Below are 17,501 nucleotides of genomic sequence, written 5' to 3' on the forward strand. Positions count from 1 at the left end.
TGTTTTGCAAAATTGGTTTGCTGGTAAGGTTATTTGGGTAGCTACCTATAATATTTTTATTTATATTTTTGCCTTGAGTACTATTTATATTATTTTTTATTTTTGAGCCAGCTCGTTGATCACGTATCTTTTGTAGTTCTTTGGCAACAACACATCCCCTGTAGTTCGCAGGATGGGACTCACCACAATTGCAGCATTTTGGTTGTTGTTGTTCAAGCTTTGTGCATTCAATCGTTTTATGCTTCCCTGCGCATTTGACACACCTTGGTTGTTTGCCACAGTAGTTTTGCGTGTGCCCATACGCCTGGCATGATTTGCATTGCGGTATGAGTTTTGATTGCCTCACTGCTTCTATAGTAACAACAGAGTGTAAGATAGTTTTTACTTCATGTATTTTCTTAATGTTTTCACTGGAATCAAACGTAAGGAGAAACATATCTAAAGGTTCTTTAGTTTTCCATTTCAATTTATTGACTGCGCTGATGGCTTTAAGTCCTTGTTTTTGAAGATTTGATATTATTTCTCCTGGATCACTCGTATGATGCAAGTTCTTTACCATCACCTTAATCGGCCGGGCTTGCTTGTTTTCATATGTATACCAAGATAGGTTTTTATTGGTCAGCATTTTTGTCAGGTTTCTATAGTCATCAGGATCTGATGCATTGATTTTGTAAGTATTATTGTTTAGAAGTTTAATAAGAAACTCTTTTTTCATTTCCTTTTTCGCAATATTAAAAATTTGTTGGTAATCGCATTCTCCAGATATCATTATTGGTGGAGGTCGTGGGATTTTCTTCTCTTTTTGCTCAAAGGATGCTTTTGCAGTCACTTTTGAGTTAGAAGCCTGTATTTCAGGTGATACTTCAGCCTTCCTTTTCTTACTTGGCCTTTTTTTTAGGATCCAATCCGTCTCTCGTGCAAGTTCTTCTTCATCCGTTTCATATTGTACGTTAGTATCATTTTTTTTAGGAGGTGTACTATTTTTTTTAAGGTTTTTATTTTCTGTTTTGAGTAAATCTAATTCATTCTTTAACTCCATGCACATTTTTTCCATATTTTTTAACTGGTTAGCTTGTTGGCTTATTATGTTTTGATAGTGGATTAAGTTATTTGCCATAATTTCATGGTTTTTCGCTAGTTGGCCACCTCCGGGTGGAGGCGTTCGTTGCATAATTTATGTAATTCGTAGTGTGCGCTGGGATATATGTATGTTTAAACACTTATCTACTAACACAGCACTTTGGGTTCGAAGTTTAGTCGGTATAGTAGATACCTTTTCGTTGAGTCGGTAATGCAGTTAACGATGACAGCTGTTCTTTCGACCCACGAGATTGTTTGTTTACGTGATTGTTTACACTCTCTATAGCGGGTTTTTTTTTTTTTTGTTTTTTGTTTTTATTGTAATGTTTTTTTTTTTTGTTTTGTTTTTTGTTTTTTTGTTTCTCTCTCTTCTATTGTTCTTTGTTTTCGTGTTTAGTCTACCGTACAATAATATATGTACATATATGCACAGCGAAACTAAAAACGCATGAATATGTATTTTGCTAATCACAAGTTTTGTTCACATGTACATATGCGTGTATATCAATAATCACAGGCTCAATATGTCACCATTAAAATGGTTAAAAGTCACCAACGATATTAATACACTTAAAAACTGCGGAGCGAAATCAAAACACGTCTGTTTCCTCCAAATGCCGAATTCACATAATCACAATAAAAGGATAAATAAAAAGTAATAATTCCGTCTATGTTCTTAAAGTATTTTTATTTATTTAAATAATTTTCTTTAAAATTGTTAAATCGAAAACTAAGTACATCTAATTTTTTTTATTTTTTATTAATATACATGAGTTTTTTTTGCTAAAATGTGTAAATAGGCAAAAAATAACCCCATCCAGGTTTGTGTTTTTTTTTTTAATAAATTTTTTTAATATTTATTTAAATAATTTTGTTTAGTTAAAATTTTTAAATCGAAACATAAATACATCTTTTTTTTTTAATTTTTATGTATTCGGATTAAAATTATAGAGGAAGATAAAATAAAAAATAGCATTAAAAGCATTTTTTTTAAGTTAAAATGGATAAATAAAAGAAATAATTCCGTCTATGTTTTTAATGAAATTTGATTTAATTAAATAATTTTGTTTAGTTAAAATTCTTACTTTTAAATCTACAATAATTTTTTATTACATAATTTTTGTTTTTTGGTAAAATGTGTAAATAGGCAAAAAATAACCCCATACATGTTTGAATTGTTATTTTAAAATTTTTTTTTTATTTAAACAATTTTGTTTAGTTAAAATTGTTAAATCGAAAAATAAATACGTCAAAATTAAATTTTTTATTACATAATTTTTTTTTTTTTTTTTTTTGTATTCAATGTAAAATTTGTGTGGTCTATGAACGGGGAAAAACGGAATTATCCTCGATACACTATTTTGATTCGTGTGTCCGTCAAAAATTGTCACTGTGAAATCAAAATTTCATAAACTCAAAATGTTTGACTATCATTTTTCTCTTTAACTACCAACTGAAATGTGGAAAAATAAGCAATTGCATTGGCATGATTTTACCATACCCTACATATATTCCATTACCACCTTACCATTAAGGTCTGTTCATGTAAAAATTATCCAGTAGCTTGATTTTCAAGATTTCGCTCTCAAAGAGAAAAATATGAAAAAAAGGACGCGAACGCAAAATCAGTAACAATTTGCAAGTTTTGCTAACAGCTGATTACATTTTTGGCTGGAAAAATCACGAAAAGTAAAAAAAAATTCATTCGAGCTACCTCGTCTTAAAAAACGAAAAGAAATAAAGCAAATAAAATGAGAAATAACGAGTTAGGCATCTCATAATTTTATTTTGTACACAACAATTTGTTCCATTTGATCATCGCTGTCAGCTGAAGCACATTCCGTTAGCAATTGTTTTGCTGTGGCAATCAAAGCTTTCTTCATATTACCTTTGATTCCGTCTATGCATGCACTTTTATGTAAATATATTGCCAAATTAGTTTATAATGAAGAAGTACAAGCATAAAACACGAAAGTTATGTGCCTTCAACCATACATAGGTATATGTGGAATGTTGCTGACATAACAGTCCTTGGCCGAATAGGCCGAGTCGTTTCGGTTACGTAGACCCGACTGTCGCGGGAATGTATTTCGGAAACTGCAACTTTGGCGACTAGAGGCTGTGGTTCAGATTCCTATTTAATATTTGACTTCAAATAAACTTTATAAATTTTATCTAAAAGATATTTACTTACATTCTTCATTTTAATCACAATTTTAATTTAAATGTAGAACTGTGACCGCATTCGCAAATTTGATTTCTTGAAATTTATTTTAACTTTGCGCTCAGCTGCTTTTCTCACTTGCAAATTCTTACAAGCAAAAAGGTATCCAGTAAAAACTTGCAACTTCCCCTCAAAATGAAATTCCATTTTGCTCTCTCACTTTCCCCTACTTTGCAAGTTTTTGGGTTAACAAAAACAATTGTTACAAATTATTTGCTGCATGACCAGATCTTATATGCTACACACATACCTACAATTCTATTTCTAAAATAAATTGGCGATATAGTTTTGAAATGAAAAGCAATTTACCACATTCCTTAAGCTTAATCAAATTACTTATATACATATATTGTATGTATGTATACATTTTTTTTAATAAAAGCTAACGCACCTAATGTTTCCATATCCGAAAGCAACCTAAGAACATTCGTCTAAGAATTGTAACAAACATATCGTTTACCGTTCTTTATATTACTCAAATAATGTACTCAACTTAAATAATTGTACTCGTATCTACCCACTGATATACCAACGATAAATACCAATACCAATGTACTCGTATTTGTTTGTATATTTGCATATGACATGCACATGCATACAAACACTCCTACACGCATAACACTATGAATATGTTTGCACTTATTATATCTGCATATATTTACATAGAAAAATTCACTCAAATTAATTATTATGGTTTCTGGTGTACATTTTCATTTTGTATTACATTACCTTAAAACTTACTTATGACAATGCATATTCTAAAATATGTCAGACTTGTTCGTTTGCATTATAAACTTCTATTGTACAAATCAAATGGTGCAGTTTTTATATTCTTATATGAAACAAGTGTATTGTAAAAAAATTATTTCATAATATTTATTTAGAATAAAAATGCCCGAAAATACATACATTTATATTAGAATGAATCGGATTTATTTATGTTTTCGAGCGATTTGTAACAGTCAGTTTAGTACATTTATATACAATATTATTGATAATTGTTATAATTTCCTTGAATATCCAGTTGCAAAATATGTGAAAACCTCCTGGTTAATTTATTTATTGACTGAAAATTATGCGCTGAAAATATTTTGTATTTAAGCTAAACATTATTGTATTGTAGTTATTAGAAAATAAAGAAACAATGTTTAGTTGTGTTACGTTTTATTCCGTTGTAAAAATTATTTTGTTAAAAAATAAAACTATGTTGAACACCCACAAACTTGATGTTTAACTTCTAAAGTATACGAGTACATTCTGTCAAAAAAGTACCAGGAATTGTTCAATAAAACGCAAAATAAATGATGAATCATTAAAATTTATTTTCTCGCCTTTAAAATAGGCTCTATTCGAAGCAGTACATAATTGCCAACGATTACTCCAGTCATCAAGGAACCTTTTTAACGCGTTTGAAGAGATCTTGTTCAGCTCCTTCAGCGAATTCTCTTAATGGACTCTATCGAGTCAAAGCGGCGTCCGCGGAGTGGCAATTTAAGTTTTGGGAAAAGGAAAAAGTCACAGGGGGCTAGAAAGAATTTAAGAGAAAGAAAGATTTAAAGAAATTCAACTCTTTTAAAACGAGTCGAGCAGCCACGCGTCTCATGCCCAATTGATGGTGTAAAATGTTGCGAATTTATTCGTCAAGCATGCTAAGGTCACGAGCTACCTCCCTCAAACTTAAATGATGGTTTTCCAGCACCATTCCCTTGACTTTGGCGACGTTTTCTTTCGTTGAAGACGTTGATGGACGACTAGATCGGGGCAAATCTTCCACGACTTCTCGGCCCTCTTCAAAAGCCTTATACCACTCGTAGACCCTTGTTTTTTTATAAAATACATTCGCCATAGGTTTTCTGCAACATTTCCAATGATTCGGCACACGAATTCCCGTTCAAATTACAAAATTTTATTCTTCGATCGATATTTTTATCCATAGTGAAAGTCGCAGAGCACAGCCTTCACAAAGGACGTCTTCTTTTTGCCATGGCAAAAGACGGGCCATCATCACCAAAGTAGAAGTAAGTATAAAAATATGTGGTGGTCATGAAATTCTTCACACGAATATTTTCTGTGCTACTCCCAATTTTTCTATGGCAAGCAAACTTCCAAAAAAAACAAGACTAAGCTAAAATAGAAACGACAGGAGCTTTGTTCTGATAACTTCGAGTTTATTTATTCAAAATAGTCCCCTCTGGCCTCGATACACTGTTTTGCGCGATCTAAAAGTTTTTCGAAAAAGTGTTTCAGGTCATTGACCGGAATGCCATTCAGGATGTCGGTATAAGCCTTTTGGATGGCCTCTACGGACGCAAAACGTTTTCCATTCATGGCCAAATTCAATTTTCCGAATAGGTAGAAGTCACGGGGAGCCAAATCAGGCGAATACGGTGAGTGATTGATGGTTAAAATGCGATTTTTAGTCAAAAAATCAGTCACAAGAGTGGATCGATGAGATTGTGCATTATCATGCAATAAACGCCAGCTTCCTCCTTCGCGGTGTTCACTTCAAAACAAGAGATAGAAAATCACTTTGACGGTTTGGCCCGTTGCCACGAACTCCTTGTGAACAATTCCCTTGGAATAGTAAAAATAAATGAGCATCGAATTGATTTTTGACTTCTCCAAACGCAATTTTTTTGGTGGTGGCTCGTCTGTGGCCTTCCATTCGGCACTTTGACGCTTAGTTTCAGGTTCATGTTGGAAACACCAGTTACAATGTTGTAAAAGAAGTTCGCGTCTTTTCTCGTCTCTTTAATGAGGTCTTTCGAATGTTGAATTCTGAGCAATTTTTGGTCCTCAGTTGACTTGCGCGGAATGAAACGTGCACAGACCTTTCGTACGCCCAAATGATCAGTTAAAATGCGATAAATCGATGTTTTGGAGATATTTAACTCCGATTCTATGAATTTCAACGATGATTTCGGTTCATTTTTGATAAATTTACGAACAATTTCGATGGAGTTTTCGGTGATTACTGATTTTGGGCGGCCTGTAGTTATGTTCATTGTCATTTATGACCTCACAATCATCTCTGAAAAGTGTAGCGACTCATGAACATCGCCATAAACTTTTTTTATCAATTCAAATGTTTCGGTAAACGTTTTATCGATTTTAAAACAAAATTTGATATTAGCTCTTTGTTCGAAACTCAACTCTACCGATGGCACAAACATATTGACACTTTAGATGCAATAACCTCGCTTCCACTGAACCGAATGTCTCCAAGCTTTCACTGGAAGTCTGCTAGGGATGTAACTTCCAACGCACTAACTGATTAGAAAGATGGCGGCATCAAAAACATTTTTATGACGCCAGTCTTGTGTATTTTGGACTTCACCTTGCATGTCCAGCACGTGAAGGCACACCGCACGACACTAACCACCTTTTTACATGCCCCATCAAACCCATTAGTCCAGCACTCCTCTCCCTCTGGACCCAACCTGTAGAAACAGCACGTTTTCGGGGTCTACCCTTAAATGAGTTAGACGAAGACGACCGGTGACTCCACCGCACTGGTAGGGTTTACTAAGCTCCTACAACAAGGGAGTTGGAAGGGAGTCTCCCCAGAAGAGGAGGAGTAAAAGACGGTCGCTGTAAGTGCGAAGTTATTGACTCCTAGCTCACCCACAAAAAAAAAATTATTTTATATTGTGCCTTTATATACATATATACATATCATATCCGACCAACGGCTGGGGTGGTTAAATATATGTATGTAAGTTAAAGATTCGTACTAAAGATATTTTCATAGGCGCTTTGCGCTTACACATACATATGTATGTACAATCTCAAATTACTTCGTTCAGCTTGGAAAGTTATTTTCTTTAAAAAATACTATGCACCCTTTTCATAACCGCTATTTTTGTGTGTCTGGCATACCGCCAGTAGATTTTGGGTTCGATCCGCACTGAGTTAAGCATCAAAGTTATAGAAAAACTTCTCTCATTATAGGCAATCTACCAGCCAAAAATGAATAACACTTCCATTTATTTATTTTTTTCTAATTTATTATGTGTATTTTGAAATCTTTTGCTTTTACGAGTACTCTAAACTATTAATTACACTTATTCAGCACGTTTTTCTTCCAAAACTTGCTCCGCAACTTTGCTATCATCAGCGAGTCGTTGTTGTTTGAACAACTCAATAAGTTTCTCTGTAGCCGATTGTTCCAAATCGAGTGGACGTGAAGCAGCCTCATTGGGGAATGTCTCCATATTATCTTCTGGATTACGGAGTGTAAAAGGCGTCCAAGGGCCCTGTATTGAAGGTATATCGGTATGCCACATTTTACGTAAACGAAGTGAGCTTGAACTTCCATTTTGTGTTTTCAGTAACTGCAGCCACTTCGAAATATCGTCTTTAGTGGCATTTTGACAAGATAACCATTCACGATCCCCGTTTACTAAAATAAAGCAAAGAGTTTCTCTCTTAGATTTACATATGCAATAGCCCTATAACGCTTTCCATTCTTACAATATTCACCAACTATGACAGGTCCGCGATGGCGGCGCGGTTTTACATAAACCACTACTCCGGGATTTTCTTTGGCAAAATCAAGTAGGTGATTTTCGATGAATCCTCTATTAAAACAGAAATATTTAATTCATCAGAAGATTAAATAAGTTTGTGTATCCAAACCTCATGCCGCGACTGGCGCCATGGTTCTTGCAGAACTTAAGCGTAACACGCTGCAATTGGCAAATATAACGGCCCAAACCATTTTGAAGAGGCGCACGTGGAAATCCAGATTTGAGAAATAAATGCTTATTAGACATTTTGTCAGGTTTCTGGTTTAATTTTGAAGAATGAAATTGTTAAATAGGTATTTCAATACAGAAATAACAAAACTAACCTCTTGTTGTTAAATAACTATGGATCAGCTGTTCAAAGGGTGGCGCGTAGAAATGTGAAATTGATTACCAGGTTATAGTACGTTAAACACAGAAATAATTAAATCATTCTAACACCAGGACTTTGTTATGATCATTCAGAAAATTATAAAAATGTAAACATAATCACAAATATTATATTTACGACTCATTGCAATTTTTTGAGAAGTAAATTTTATGTTTTCTTATAAATAGCAACCCTGTTGTGACATAACCTTTTTCCTACAAATTGACACAAAAGTCACAAATATATTGGGGGGCAGTTCCTCGCATTCAATTTTTGCCCAAATTTCTCACATAAAAAAGATGAATTTCGGAAGAATACTTCGGAAAACCTGTGTGGTGCATCAACAATTAACGCGCGATTATGCCTTCAAGTCGGATTTGAAAATCAAATGGGTTCGTCCTGTGAAGATACCATCTACTAACCCAGAGAAAAGTGGAGACTTAGGCAAATTACCTCCGGTAAATGAAAAAGAGTTTTTACTTGAATATAAAAACAGCAGAGAACTTCAAAGGTAGGCTGAAGTTTGTAATTAAACTGTTGAATGATAAGTAAATATTAATACTATTTCGCAGCGCCGATCCAGTAGTACAATCACTCTTTCAACTTGGCAATAACCGAAGTGCTGACATTTCACGTTATTTACGGAATCAGCTAATCAAAGAGGTTCAACGCCATCCACTGGATTATGGCTCCATGGAAGCCAAATGTAAAATATTTTATCATTGTTTTGGCATCACAAATTATGTATTTATTTGCGTCAATTCTTTGCAGTGGCTCGGATGACTGTGAGAATTCGAAGTATGCAACAAGAGCTTGAACAATTTCCTCGCAATAAGAAACTGAAGGTTGCTTTAAAAGAACTTATTGAAAAGCGGAAAAAGTTCTTAAAATATTTACGTCGCTGGGATTACCGCCGATTCGAATGGATGTTAGAGAAGCTTGATTTAGTATACAAACCTCCGCCGACAGAGTTCCATTGGATTACAAGAAAGGAATCGTTGCAAAAGCTTACCGATGCGCATTGTGAAAAAATAAAAGATGAACGCTTGGCTGAGTATCGTAAATTATTGGATGAACAAAAAATACCATTTTTGGAAGATACTATTAAAAAAATGGAGTTTGTGCGCAAAGAGCAAATTGATTTAGATATACCAGTTACAGTAACCGAGCAGCAAATAGAAGATTTCAAGAAAGAGCTAGAGGCTCTCAAATCAAAGATTGAGGTAAAGGCAGAAGCCACGGAGTAACTATAAGAAAAAACTGTTGTTACTTTCGTTAAAAATAATAAATAGGTGGGAAAATCAAATTCCAAAAAAAAAACATTTTTTACAATAACTGGTAAATATATACATATATATATATATATAATTGGCGCGTACACCCTTTCTGGGTGTTTGGCAGAGCTCCTCATCCAATTTGTGGCGTGCGTCTGGATGTTTTTCCACAAATGGAGGGACCTACAGTTCTAAGCTGACCGCTATTAGAAAAAATTTTTTCTTCATTTTGTTGTTTCGAACCTAAGTTCTCTCTGAATTTCGAATTGTAATTACGCACCAACCCATTCAGCTACGGCGGTCGCCTTTACTTCTTTGAAAAAATCGAAATTCATATAAATATAAAACGAGTTTATTTGCGCATACACCGTGCGGTTTCAGCCTTAAATTCAAATACACTTCCTAGCTTTTATTTAAATTTAAATATATTAGTATATGATCCTATAACTATCCGTGTAGGTGAAATGGTTGAAGTGCCGGTCCGGCACTCCTCAAGTAGCACTAAAGTGCCGCGTAACTAACGGCAAATTTAGCGAAATTCGGATTGGTGGAAATCCTAAAAATTTTAAGAACTACCAAACCCTGTCTATTAAGCTATTATCTTGCGGCTTTTGATTCATAGTCGCCATTTGTTGATGATAATTTCGCATTTGATTGCTCCGACGCGGCTGTGCCAAATATTCAAACATACTTTGAGAATGTTGTGAAAGCATTTTGCTCAAATCACTGGGCATCGGATCAGTCCAAAAGAAATCGTGATTTAGCGCTGTGTCTGCATCGATGCGTTTCTTTGGATCGAGTGTCAGCAACTTATCCAATAAATCACAGCCATTTGGGTCTTTTACATAGGGACGCAAGCGCTCTTTCACACGCCGTTTCTGATTTTTAGGTAATTCAGCGGATTTGTATAATTCCAACTCCTCAACGCCTGGCCATACATCAGGTGTGAATGATCCGCATAGTTGAGAGATGAATGTTAATTGTTGTTGTTCCGTGTTGCCCTGCATAATGGGTGATCGTGTCCACATTTCAGCCATAATACAACCCGCACCCCACATATCCACGGGCGGGCCATAATTGCGATCACCGAGCAACAATTCAGGTGGTCGATACCACAACGTTACAACCCGATTTGTATAACGATTTTTGGAATCGTTCTTTGGTATACTAAATGCACGCGCTAAGCCAAAATCTGCTAGTTTTAGCACACCGTGTTTCGTAATAAGTACGTTGGCAGCTTTCATGTCACGATGCAGAATCTGGGAGTATAATAAAAGTTTGTATTAAATAATATTTTGTTTCATAGTTCAATATTACTACCTTATTGCTATGTATATAATAAAGCCCATTAAGGAGCTGCTGCATAACCTTCTTGATTTCGCCGAGACTGAATTTTACGTTGATATTCGACAACAGCCCAGCCAAATCATGTTCACAAAAGTCGAAGACTAAATAAAATGTTGAACGGTGACCGTTACTGGCAGTCGCTTTAGTTCGACAAATCTCTATAAGATTTACCACATTTTCATGTTTTAATAGTTGCAGTATACGAATTTCACGTAACGCAGTAATAGGAAACTATAATTTAGAACATAGGTATGTACAAAGAATAGTTTTTGAAAATATTTGTGCTTAAAAAATGGAAGTGTTTTGCTTACGCCTTCTTTTTCGTTGTCCATTAGCACCTTCTTCATAGCGACAAATTTCTTATTACCCTTTTTTTCACGCGCCTTAAACACTTCACTGCAAATGAAAGCAATAATTTTTTAGAGGCCATTGTAATCCGATTTCGCAGTAGTTACCCGAATGTTCCTTGGCCTATTTTTGCTACCTTCTCATATTTGGACGACTCATCACAGTATGGAAAATCGTATTCTTCGATGTATTTTTGTTTTTCAGCCAGCGAAAGTGTGCGCGAAGAACTGGAAGATGTGACGCCTGACGCAGACTGGATCGAATGAGGGTGTGAAATATGATCATCGCGACCACGTGAGGACATACTGTAGAGCCCGACTCGGAAGGAATCAATTGTTTTAATACAACACCTTCTTAATTTCTGTTTTGTAGACGTGCCAAATAAGCAAAAGAATACTTTTTATTATTATTCGGAGATTTTTGTTGTGAAATATCACGATTACTTGAATGAAGTTGGCTTCTTTTTGACAGCTTATTTATGTAGTGTAACATATCTGTTTTTATGAAGCTTCCCAACAAGAAATTTAGTACGGAAATACAAATAAAAACACATTGAGCAAGCTTCGAATATTCATATCGAATTGAAAAAATTATGATAGTAAATCTGCTACTTCTATTTGAAATGCTCAATAAATATGTAGTAAGCCATATATTATAATGTCCAATAATATGAACCAAAACTTATAAAAAAAACAATATTATATTATTTACATCCAGGGCATAAATGCCTTGGCTCGTATTATCATCGCAGCGTATGAGACAAAATATGCGCGAGAGATACGCTTCGTTGTCGCACACTTGTGCTCAAATAGCGAACTGCTCACCAGCCGTATAGCAATGTCGCAAATAACCACAGTACCCTTGTAGTTGTGGTTTAGATTTTCATGTATTTGGCATTCAAACGGAATGTTTTTTTTAGAATTATTCTATGAACGTTGCTCTAAAATTGTTTTAATATTTATCTACCAAGGCGAATTTATTAACACATTGACTGCCAAGGCACTTTGAGCAAATAAGATGCTCTGGGGCCACAGCATTTTTTGTTTAAATCTCATCAGAGACGTCAAAATTGGAATTTAGGGTAGTGCTGGTAATATTTTCTGCTTAGAAACAGGCAGTTTTTAACTAATTAATATATCACACACATATGTTCGACGTGGCGCCTACCGACTTTTTTTAACTCAGGGCCATGGCGGACATACATATATGCACGACAAAAACATTGGCAAGCTCTACTTCGTTTTGCAAAAACAAAACAATTGGGAGTATGTTGTTTTTGCAAACAAACACCAAACAACGTTATATGACGACAATGTATTTTGCAAACAGAAACAAGTCAAAGCTTATTACATGCTGAGTAAACAAGAATACTTGATCGCGTTATATTGGTTGATAATATTTGTGTTACGGAATGTCGAAAAGAAAATTTTTTTTTGAGCTGCGCCGAAGCCACTATAACAGAAATTTCATTGGAAGCCATATATTTTATTATTGCAATAAAATCATATTTATCGTCAATCGTTGCTGTGTAACATGGCGAGAGAGAATAATAGTCGTGTCGGACATATGTGTCCGACGTGGCGTAAACCGCATAGTACAGTGTCACACATATATGGCCGACGTGGCGTCAATGTGTTAAAGGTGATATCATTAAATCAGCTGATGTATTTTTTTCTTTCGCGGTGTCATGTAACTGTCAGCACAGAATGAAATGACGCAACGTATTTGAAACATTCAAATTTTGTAATTTATTTCAATTCAAAAAATGTTTCAAAATTAAATAATAAAATGAGAAAGCGTGCAATTTGTTTTAGGAAACAACAGGGTGGAATGGTGCCGTTTTTCAAGGTTTCAATGGAGGAATCAGAACGATTAATGTGGTCCACATTATGCCGAACACAACTTAGAGGCCATGACTTCATTTGTTGTACCACTTTCCCCGTGAAGATGTAGTGTTCACAGGTAATCAAACTAGATTACTGGCAAAAGCCATTCCATTCCCCCATCTTCGTATGGCTCCATTTTAAACGGTATGTATATCGACCGTTAAACGATGCTCGTCACCTTCTTTGAAAAAAAAAGCAATTATAACGCAGATTAAAGACTGCCAAACGCAAACAGAGTAAGTGTACATAAGCAAATCGTGGGTTTTTGATACTTTAATTTTCCATCAACTTGAAGCTTTATAGTTTTGGAATCTTTAAGTGAGGAGAAAGTATTTAAGCTAGAAAATGAACTCCAGAAATTGAAGGCGGAATATCGGCAGTTAACCAACAAGTTGAATGAAACGAATGCGATAATGGCCAATATAAAAAAAATATTCACCGAAGGACAAATTCTGAAATTGGCCCTCCCCGGTATGCCTTAATTTTTCCTTTTTAATGTACGAAGTGTTATAACTATAAACTTATTATAGATCAAAACGTGAATTGGTCACGTGCGGGCATGCTGCTACAACAACAACAAAAGAGCCTCCTGACTGCATCAATCAATTCTATGTAACACATGTCTGATCTTTATAATTATGATAAAATATGAGTTCTTGCATTCGACGAGATGCACTATGTGCAAGTAGTACTGGCATGTAGGCTACTAAAGTCATGTAAGCAGCCTATACTTTTTGACTACGATTGTCAAATGACAGAAGCAATTTTGCTTAAAATTATTTCAGCACTGAAATCCGCTAGTTTTCCAGTGGTAGCCGTGGTATGTGATATGAGATCTACCAACCGAAAGTTGCGGGAGGAATTAAACGTGACTGTAGGTATGATCTAATGGACATAATATTCAAAAACTTATACTATTAAAAGATAAGCCCCGGTTCACACACCCTACGGATGATAGTGAAAAAATGTTTGCTTTCGCTGACGCCTCGCACCTACTCAAACTTATAGGGAATCAATACTTAGATACCGGTGTGTCGTGGAAAGTGCAAATTCTAACACCTAGGACGATTTGTGACCCCTTAAAATTCAAGTCCAAATCGGATGCAACGATTACTTAAACTGAGTCATAAGCACATCTCAGTTAAAGAAATATATATATATATATATATATAATTGGCGCGTACACGCTTTTTTGGGTGTTTGGCCGAGCTCCTCCTCGTATTTGTGGTGTGCGACTTGATGTTGTCCCACAAATGGAGGGACCTACAGTTTCAAGCCAACTCCGAACGAAAGATATTTTTTATGGGGAGCGTTTTCATGGCAGAAATACACTCGGAGGTTTGCCATTGCCTGCCGAGGGGCGACTGCTATTAGAAAAATATTTTTCTTCATTTTGGTCTTTCTCCGATAATTGAACCTACGTTCTCTCTGTGAATTCCGAATAGTAGTCACGCACCAACGCATTGGGCTACGGCGGCCACCAGTTTAAGGAATCGGTAAGCACATTTTCATTTTCATATAGACTGAATATTAAATGCTATCAATTTTTTTGTGGAAAATAACTTTGGTATAATACAACCTTTCGTGTACTTTCATCATTAAATGGTTACCAATTTTAATTGAGTACATTCATAAAAGTGTTTATTTGTTTTATTTATTATGTCAAAACTTGAAAGTTTATAAAACTATTCATTTTACATAAATAACAACTCATAAATAACTCCAGCTGCATACATGCTAATAAGCCTGAAAGAAATTCACTACGTCCATCAAATTACTAATATAGTTTTCGTAAGTTACAATTCAGCGTTTATAATTATACTTAAGTTATGAAAAGCAGAGGAATAAAACGTCGTTTGGCGTATGCGCAAGAATAGTATATAACTTTTAAATATTAGATAAATTATATATTGTGTTTAAATATGTGGTGTTTAAGTGCTGTATAATTAATCTGTATTGTGAAAATCAAAATTGTTTTATTTTTTTTTTTTTTAAATTACTGCTATTCATTTTCCAGTATGCATAAGTTCTTAATATCCGAAGGTTGTGACTTATCCTGACGAGGCATGCATATAGTCATAGTAGGTAGAAGACGCAAATTTAGTAGTATTGAAATGCTATTGCATTCAGATTTTTGTTGTTAAAGAAGTCAACCATATTTTTTATTCTCTTTTTATTCGGATCTCAACGACGGTGCCGTGATGTACTACGAGATCGTGTACGATTGCGGCCGCGACCCTGCCTAGAACGAGTTGGTGACTGGGAGGAACGACGCTTACGTTTTGCTGATGTCGATGACGAACGTGAGGATGATCTTGTACGTGATCGCGACTTAGATATTTTTCCTCCAGGTTTTCCAGACTTGTGTGATGAGGTTCGAGATGTTTGTGAGTGCGTTTTGGAGCGTTCGCGCGAACGCTTACGTGTGGATGGTGCAGATTTAAGGCTATTTGACCGTGAGTTCTTCAGCTCTTTGGATGTACTGCGTTGACGTGATTTGGATAGTCGGCTACCTGAACGCGATCCGGCAGAACTCGAACGTGAACTTGAAGTGTACGATGACGAAGAAGAACTTGAGCTGGAAGAGGTGGAAGATTGTGAATGGGAGCGTGAACGGCTACGAGAATGTGACAGTGAATGAGAACGTGACCTTGAACGACTACGAGATTTTCGTTCCTCTAAAGGTTTTGTGCTTGCTATCGGTTTTTGTTCAACACCTCCCGGTGTTACAAGGGTAACAGGAGCTATTTCATCGTCACCCCACAAATCGTATTTCGAAAGATCGCCACCATCATCTTCTTCATCTTCCTCCTCTTCAAGTGCATCTTCGTCGGTATCATCATATTCTTTACCATCTTCATTGGATTTTTCATTATCCTGCATCTTGCGTTTTTTTCGCCGTCCATATTCATCATAATCGCTGTCTGAATCAGAACGATCTTTATACTCGACTACGCCTCGGTCATTGTAGCCACCACCGTAACCTGTAGATGTAAGACAGTACAGTAAATCTTTATATATTCATAGTTTAAAGTGCGTTTGTTTTAAATATATGTACTTATTCTTATTACTGTTCATTTTTGAACCAGTTAAATTAATAAAGAAGTTAAAAACTCGACATTTCGCTCTTACCGGTTCGCTCCTCAATATCGCAAAATTTAGGTGCGTTACACATATTACAAGTCTGCCGACGTGCCCAGTTTACGTTAGCGCATTTGCTACACTGCCAATCCTCAGCGGAGAAGAGACCACGCGACTTTTCAGCAGCTGCCTTACCGATTTCAGTGCCCAATTTTTTCTTCGACGCACCACCTCCACCGCCAGATGAGCGTTCGGGGCTGCGTTGCCCAAAACTCGCATGACGGCTTCTGTAATGCAAATTTCAGAAATCGTCGAAAGAAATTTTAGTAAGATTGATAAAATAAATAATTGGCTTTTTTGCTGCGAACAACACTCGACCACCCTCCTCAGACAGTCGACAGTCAGCTGCAACTCACTCGCTATCACCTAAAGCGGCACCAACGCCAGCTCCTGTCCCGGTACCAGTACTCGATGACATTTCTTATATTTTTCACTGTTTTTCTACCTTGCTCGGCTAAATGTTTGCCGTCTGATAAATGTTACAGCGTAGTTAGCATCAAATTAAATTCTTTACAATTATGTTTGGAATATTTATATTTTCTTACACTTTTTTAACTTTTTATTTGAGTTAAGCTACTTTATCGTTGAAAAATGCTAGGAAAATTCTGCAATCGATTTTTTACTTATGATTTTTCGCGTGTTTCCCTATTCCGTGAACTCTTCTTCTTTTTCCTGCGGCTGCAGTCAAAAATACAAATGCATTGGAAATAAACTAAATACAGGCAACACACGATACAGAGAACGTAAAATGTTGAGAAGTACAAAAATGTGGAATATAACAGAGAAGTTGCAGGGAATTTTTAATAGATTATCTTTCTTTAGAACTTGCAATAATTCTTTTTCTTATTCTTGTGACTGCTGTCAAAAATACAAATGCATTGCAGAGAACATAAAAAATGAGAAATAAAAAAAATTTGGAGCATAAAGAGACAATTTCAAAACAATTGGGGATTAAACTGACTTTATGAATTACATTTGGTTTATTTTTACGAGTATTATTGTATTATTTGAATTTTAATTTTATTATTGTATTGTTTTCATAGTTATTTTTATTATTTGGCTATTTTTTCGTTCGGAACTGAAATATTGTATACACTTTTATTAAAAACTAGCTGTACCCGGCGCGCGTTGCCCCTCTGCAGCGTCACCTGGTGGCGAGTGGCATCAATGAGCATATTCTAAAAACCTTCTCCGTGGAAAAATACATATCGCACCCTAAATACAAAAGGGTCACAACTCAAAATGTACTTCTGCTCAAATATGAACGAGACGTTATCAATAAAACGGTCCGCGGATGACATATGG

The 17,501-nt window shown here is 35.5% G+C and overlaps 4 protein-coding genes and 1 long non-coding RNA gene across 5 annotated transcripts; 2 read left to right on the plus strand and 3 right to left on the minus strand.

Annotated features, from left to right (window-relative positions):
- Nucleotides 1-7,289: 7,289 nt before the first annotated feature.
- Nucleotides 7,290-8,171, minus strand: LOC128865866 (39S ribosomal protein L43, mitochondrial). Its single transcript, XM_054106249.1, has 3 exons — nucleotides 7,943-8,171; nucleotides 7,778-7,884; nucleotides 7,290-7,706 (listed from the first exon to the last, which is right to left on the minus strand). The coding sequence occupies exons 1-3, from the start codon at nucleotides 8,077-8,079 to the stop codon at nucleotides 7,369-7,371; spliced, it is 582 nt and encodes a 193-aa protein (XP_053962224.1). The 5' UTR covers nucleotides 8,080-8,171; the 3' UTR covers nucleotides 7,290-7,368.
- A 228-nt stretch (nucleotides 8,172-8,399) lies between these two features.
- On the plus strand, nucleotides 8,400-9,522 carry LOC128865865 (28S ribosomal protein S15, mitochondrial). Its single transcript, XM_054106248.1, has 3 exons — nucleotides 8,400-8,711; nucleotides 8,773-8,906; nucleotides 8,972-9,522. The coding sequence occupies exons 1-3, from the start codon at nucleotides 8,500-8,502 to the stop codon at nucleotides 9,445-9,447; spliced, it is 822 nt and encodes a 273-aa protein (XP_053962223.1). The 5' UTR covers nucleotides 8,400-8,499; the 3' UTR covers nucleotides 9,448-9,522.
- A 288-nt stretch (nucleotides 9,523-9,810) lies between these two features.
- On the minus strand, nucleotides 9,811-11,640 carry LOC128865994 (cyclin-dependent kinase 9). Its single transcript, XM_054106443.1, has 4 exons — nucleotides 11,277-11,640; nucleotides 11,133-11,217; nucleotides 10,795-11,052; nucleotides 9,811-10,733 (listed from the first exon to the last, which is right to left on the minus strand). The coding sequence occupies exons 1-4, from the start codon at nucleotides 11,471-11,473 to the stop codon at nucleotides 10,047-10,049; spliced, it is 1,227 nt and encodes a 408-aa protein (XP_053962418.1). The 5' UTR covers nucleotides 11,474-11,640; the 3' UTR covers nucleotides 9,811-10,046.
- A 1,219-nt stretch (nucleotides 11,641-12,859) lies between these two features.
- LOC128867719 (uncharacterized) lies at nucleotides 12,860-13,987 on the plus strand. The gene is made up of 3 exons (XR_008455011.1): nucleotides 12,860-13,526; nucleotides 13,586-13,771; nucleotides 13,841-13,987. It is a non-coding gene; the product is annotated as an uncharacterized LOC128867719 (long non-coding RNA).
- A 703-nt stretch (nucleotides 13,988-14,690) lies between these two features.
- LOC128867718 (zinc finger Ran-binding domain-containing protein 2) lies at nucleotides 14,691-16,869 on the minus strand. Its single transcript, XM_054109168.1, has 3 exons — nucleotides 16,553-16,869; nucleotides 16,188-16,423; nucleotides 14,691-16,039 (listed from the first exon to the last, which is right to left on the minus strand). Exons 1-3 carry the CDS (start codon nucleotides 16,612-16,614, stop codon nucleotides 15,240-15,242), a joined length of 1,098 nt encoding a protein of 365 aa, XP_053965143.1. The 5' UTR covers nucleotides 16,615-16,869; the 3' UTR covers nucleotides 14,691-15,239.
- Between the last annotated feature and the right edge of the window lie 632 nt (nucleotides 16,870-17,501).

The sequence above is a fragment of the Anastrepha ludens genome, chromosome 6 (assembly GCF_028408465.1).
Source record: "Anastrepha ludens isolate Willacy chromosome 6, idAnaLude1.1, whole genome shotgun sequence".
NCBI lineage: Eukaryota > Metazoa > Arthropoda > Insecta > Diptera > Tephritidae > Anastrepha > Anastrepha ludens.

What these genes read in the sequence shown, in the direction of transcription:
- LOC128867718 (XM_054109168.1), bottom strand. Translation starts at nt 16,614, where the DNA reads ATGTCATCGAGTACTGGTACCGGGACAGGAGCTGGCGTTGGTGCCGCT. An exon ending in GCCGCTTTAGGTGATAGCGA is followed by an intron (nt 16,424 to 16,552) that starts GTGAGTTGCAGC and finishes TTTGCATTACAG; the next exon opens with AAGCCGTCATGCGAGTTTTG. An exon ending in CGATATTGAGGAGCGAACCG is followed by an intron (nt 16,040 to 16,187) that starts GTAAGAGCGAAA and finishes TTACATCTACAG; the next exon opens with GTTACGGTGGTGGCTACAAT.
- LOC128865994 (XM_054106443.1), bottom strand. Translation starts at nt 11,473, where the DNA reads ATGTCCTCACGTGGTCGCGATGATCATATTTCACACCCTCATTCGATC. An exon ending in ATAGGCCAAGGAACATTCGG is followed by an intron (nt 11,218 to 11,276) that starts GTAACTACTGCG and finishes TTTCATTTGCAG; the next exon opens with TGAAGTGTTTAAGGCGCGTG. An exon ending in ATTATATACATAGCAATAAG is followed by an intron (nt 10,734 to 10,794) that starts GTAGTAATATTG and finishes TTATACTCCCAG; the next exon opens with ATTCTGCATCGTGACATGAA.
- LOC128865865 (XM_054106248.1), top strand. Translation starts at nt 8,500, where the DNA reads ATGAATTTCGGAAGAATACTTCGGAAAACCTGTGTGGTGCATCAACAA. An exon ending in AACAGCAGAGAACTTCAAAG is followed by an intron (nt 8,712 to 8,772) that starts GTAGGCTGAAGT and finishes ACTATTTCGCAG; the next exon opens with CGCCGATCCAGTAGTACAAT. An exon ending in TGGCTCCATGGAAGCCAAAT is followed by an intron (nt 8,907 to 8,971) that starts GTAAAATATTTT and finishes AATTCTTTGCAG; the next exon opens with TGGCTCGGATGACTGTGAGA.
- LOC128865866 (XM_054106249.1), bottom strand. Translation starts at nt 8,079, where the DNA reads ATGTCTAATAAGCATTTATTTCTCAAATCTGGATTTCCACGTGCGCCT. An exon ending in GGCGCCAGTCGCGGCATGAG is followed by an intron (nt 7,885 to 7,942) that starts GTTTGGATACAC and finishes CTGTTTTAATAG; the next exon opens with AGGATTCATCGAAAATCACC. An exon ending in TGTCATAGTTGGTGAATATT is followed by an intron (nt 7,707 to 7,777) that starts GTAAGAATGGAA and finishes GCTTTATTTTAG; the next exon opens with TAAACGGGGATCGTGAATGG.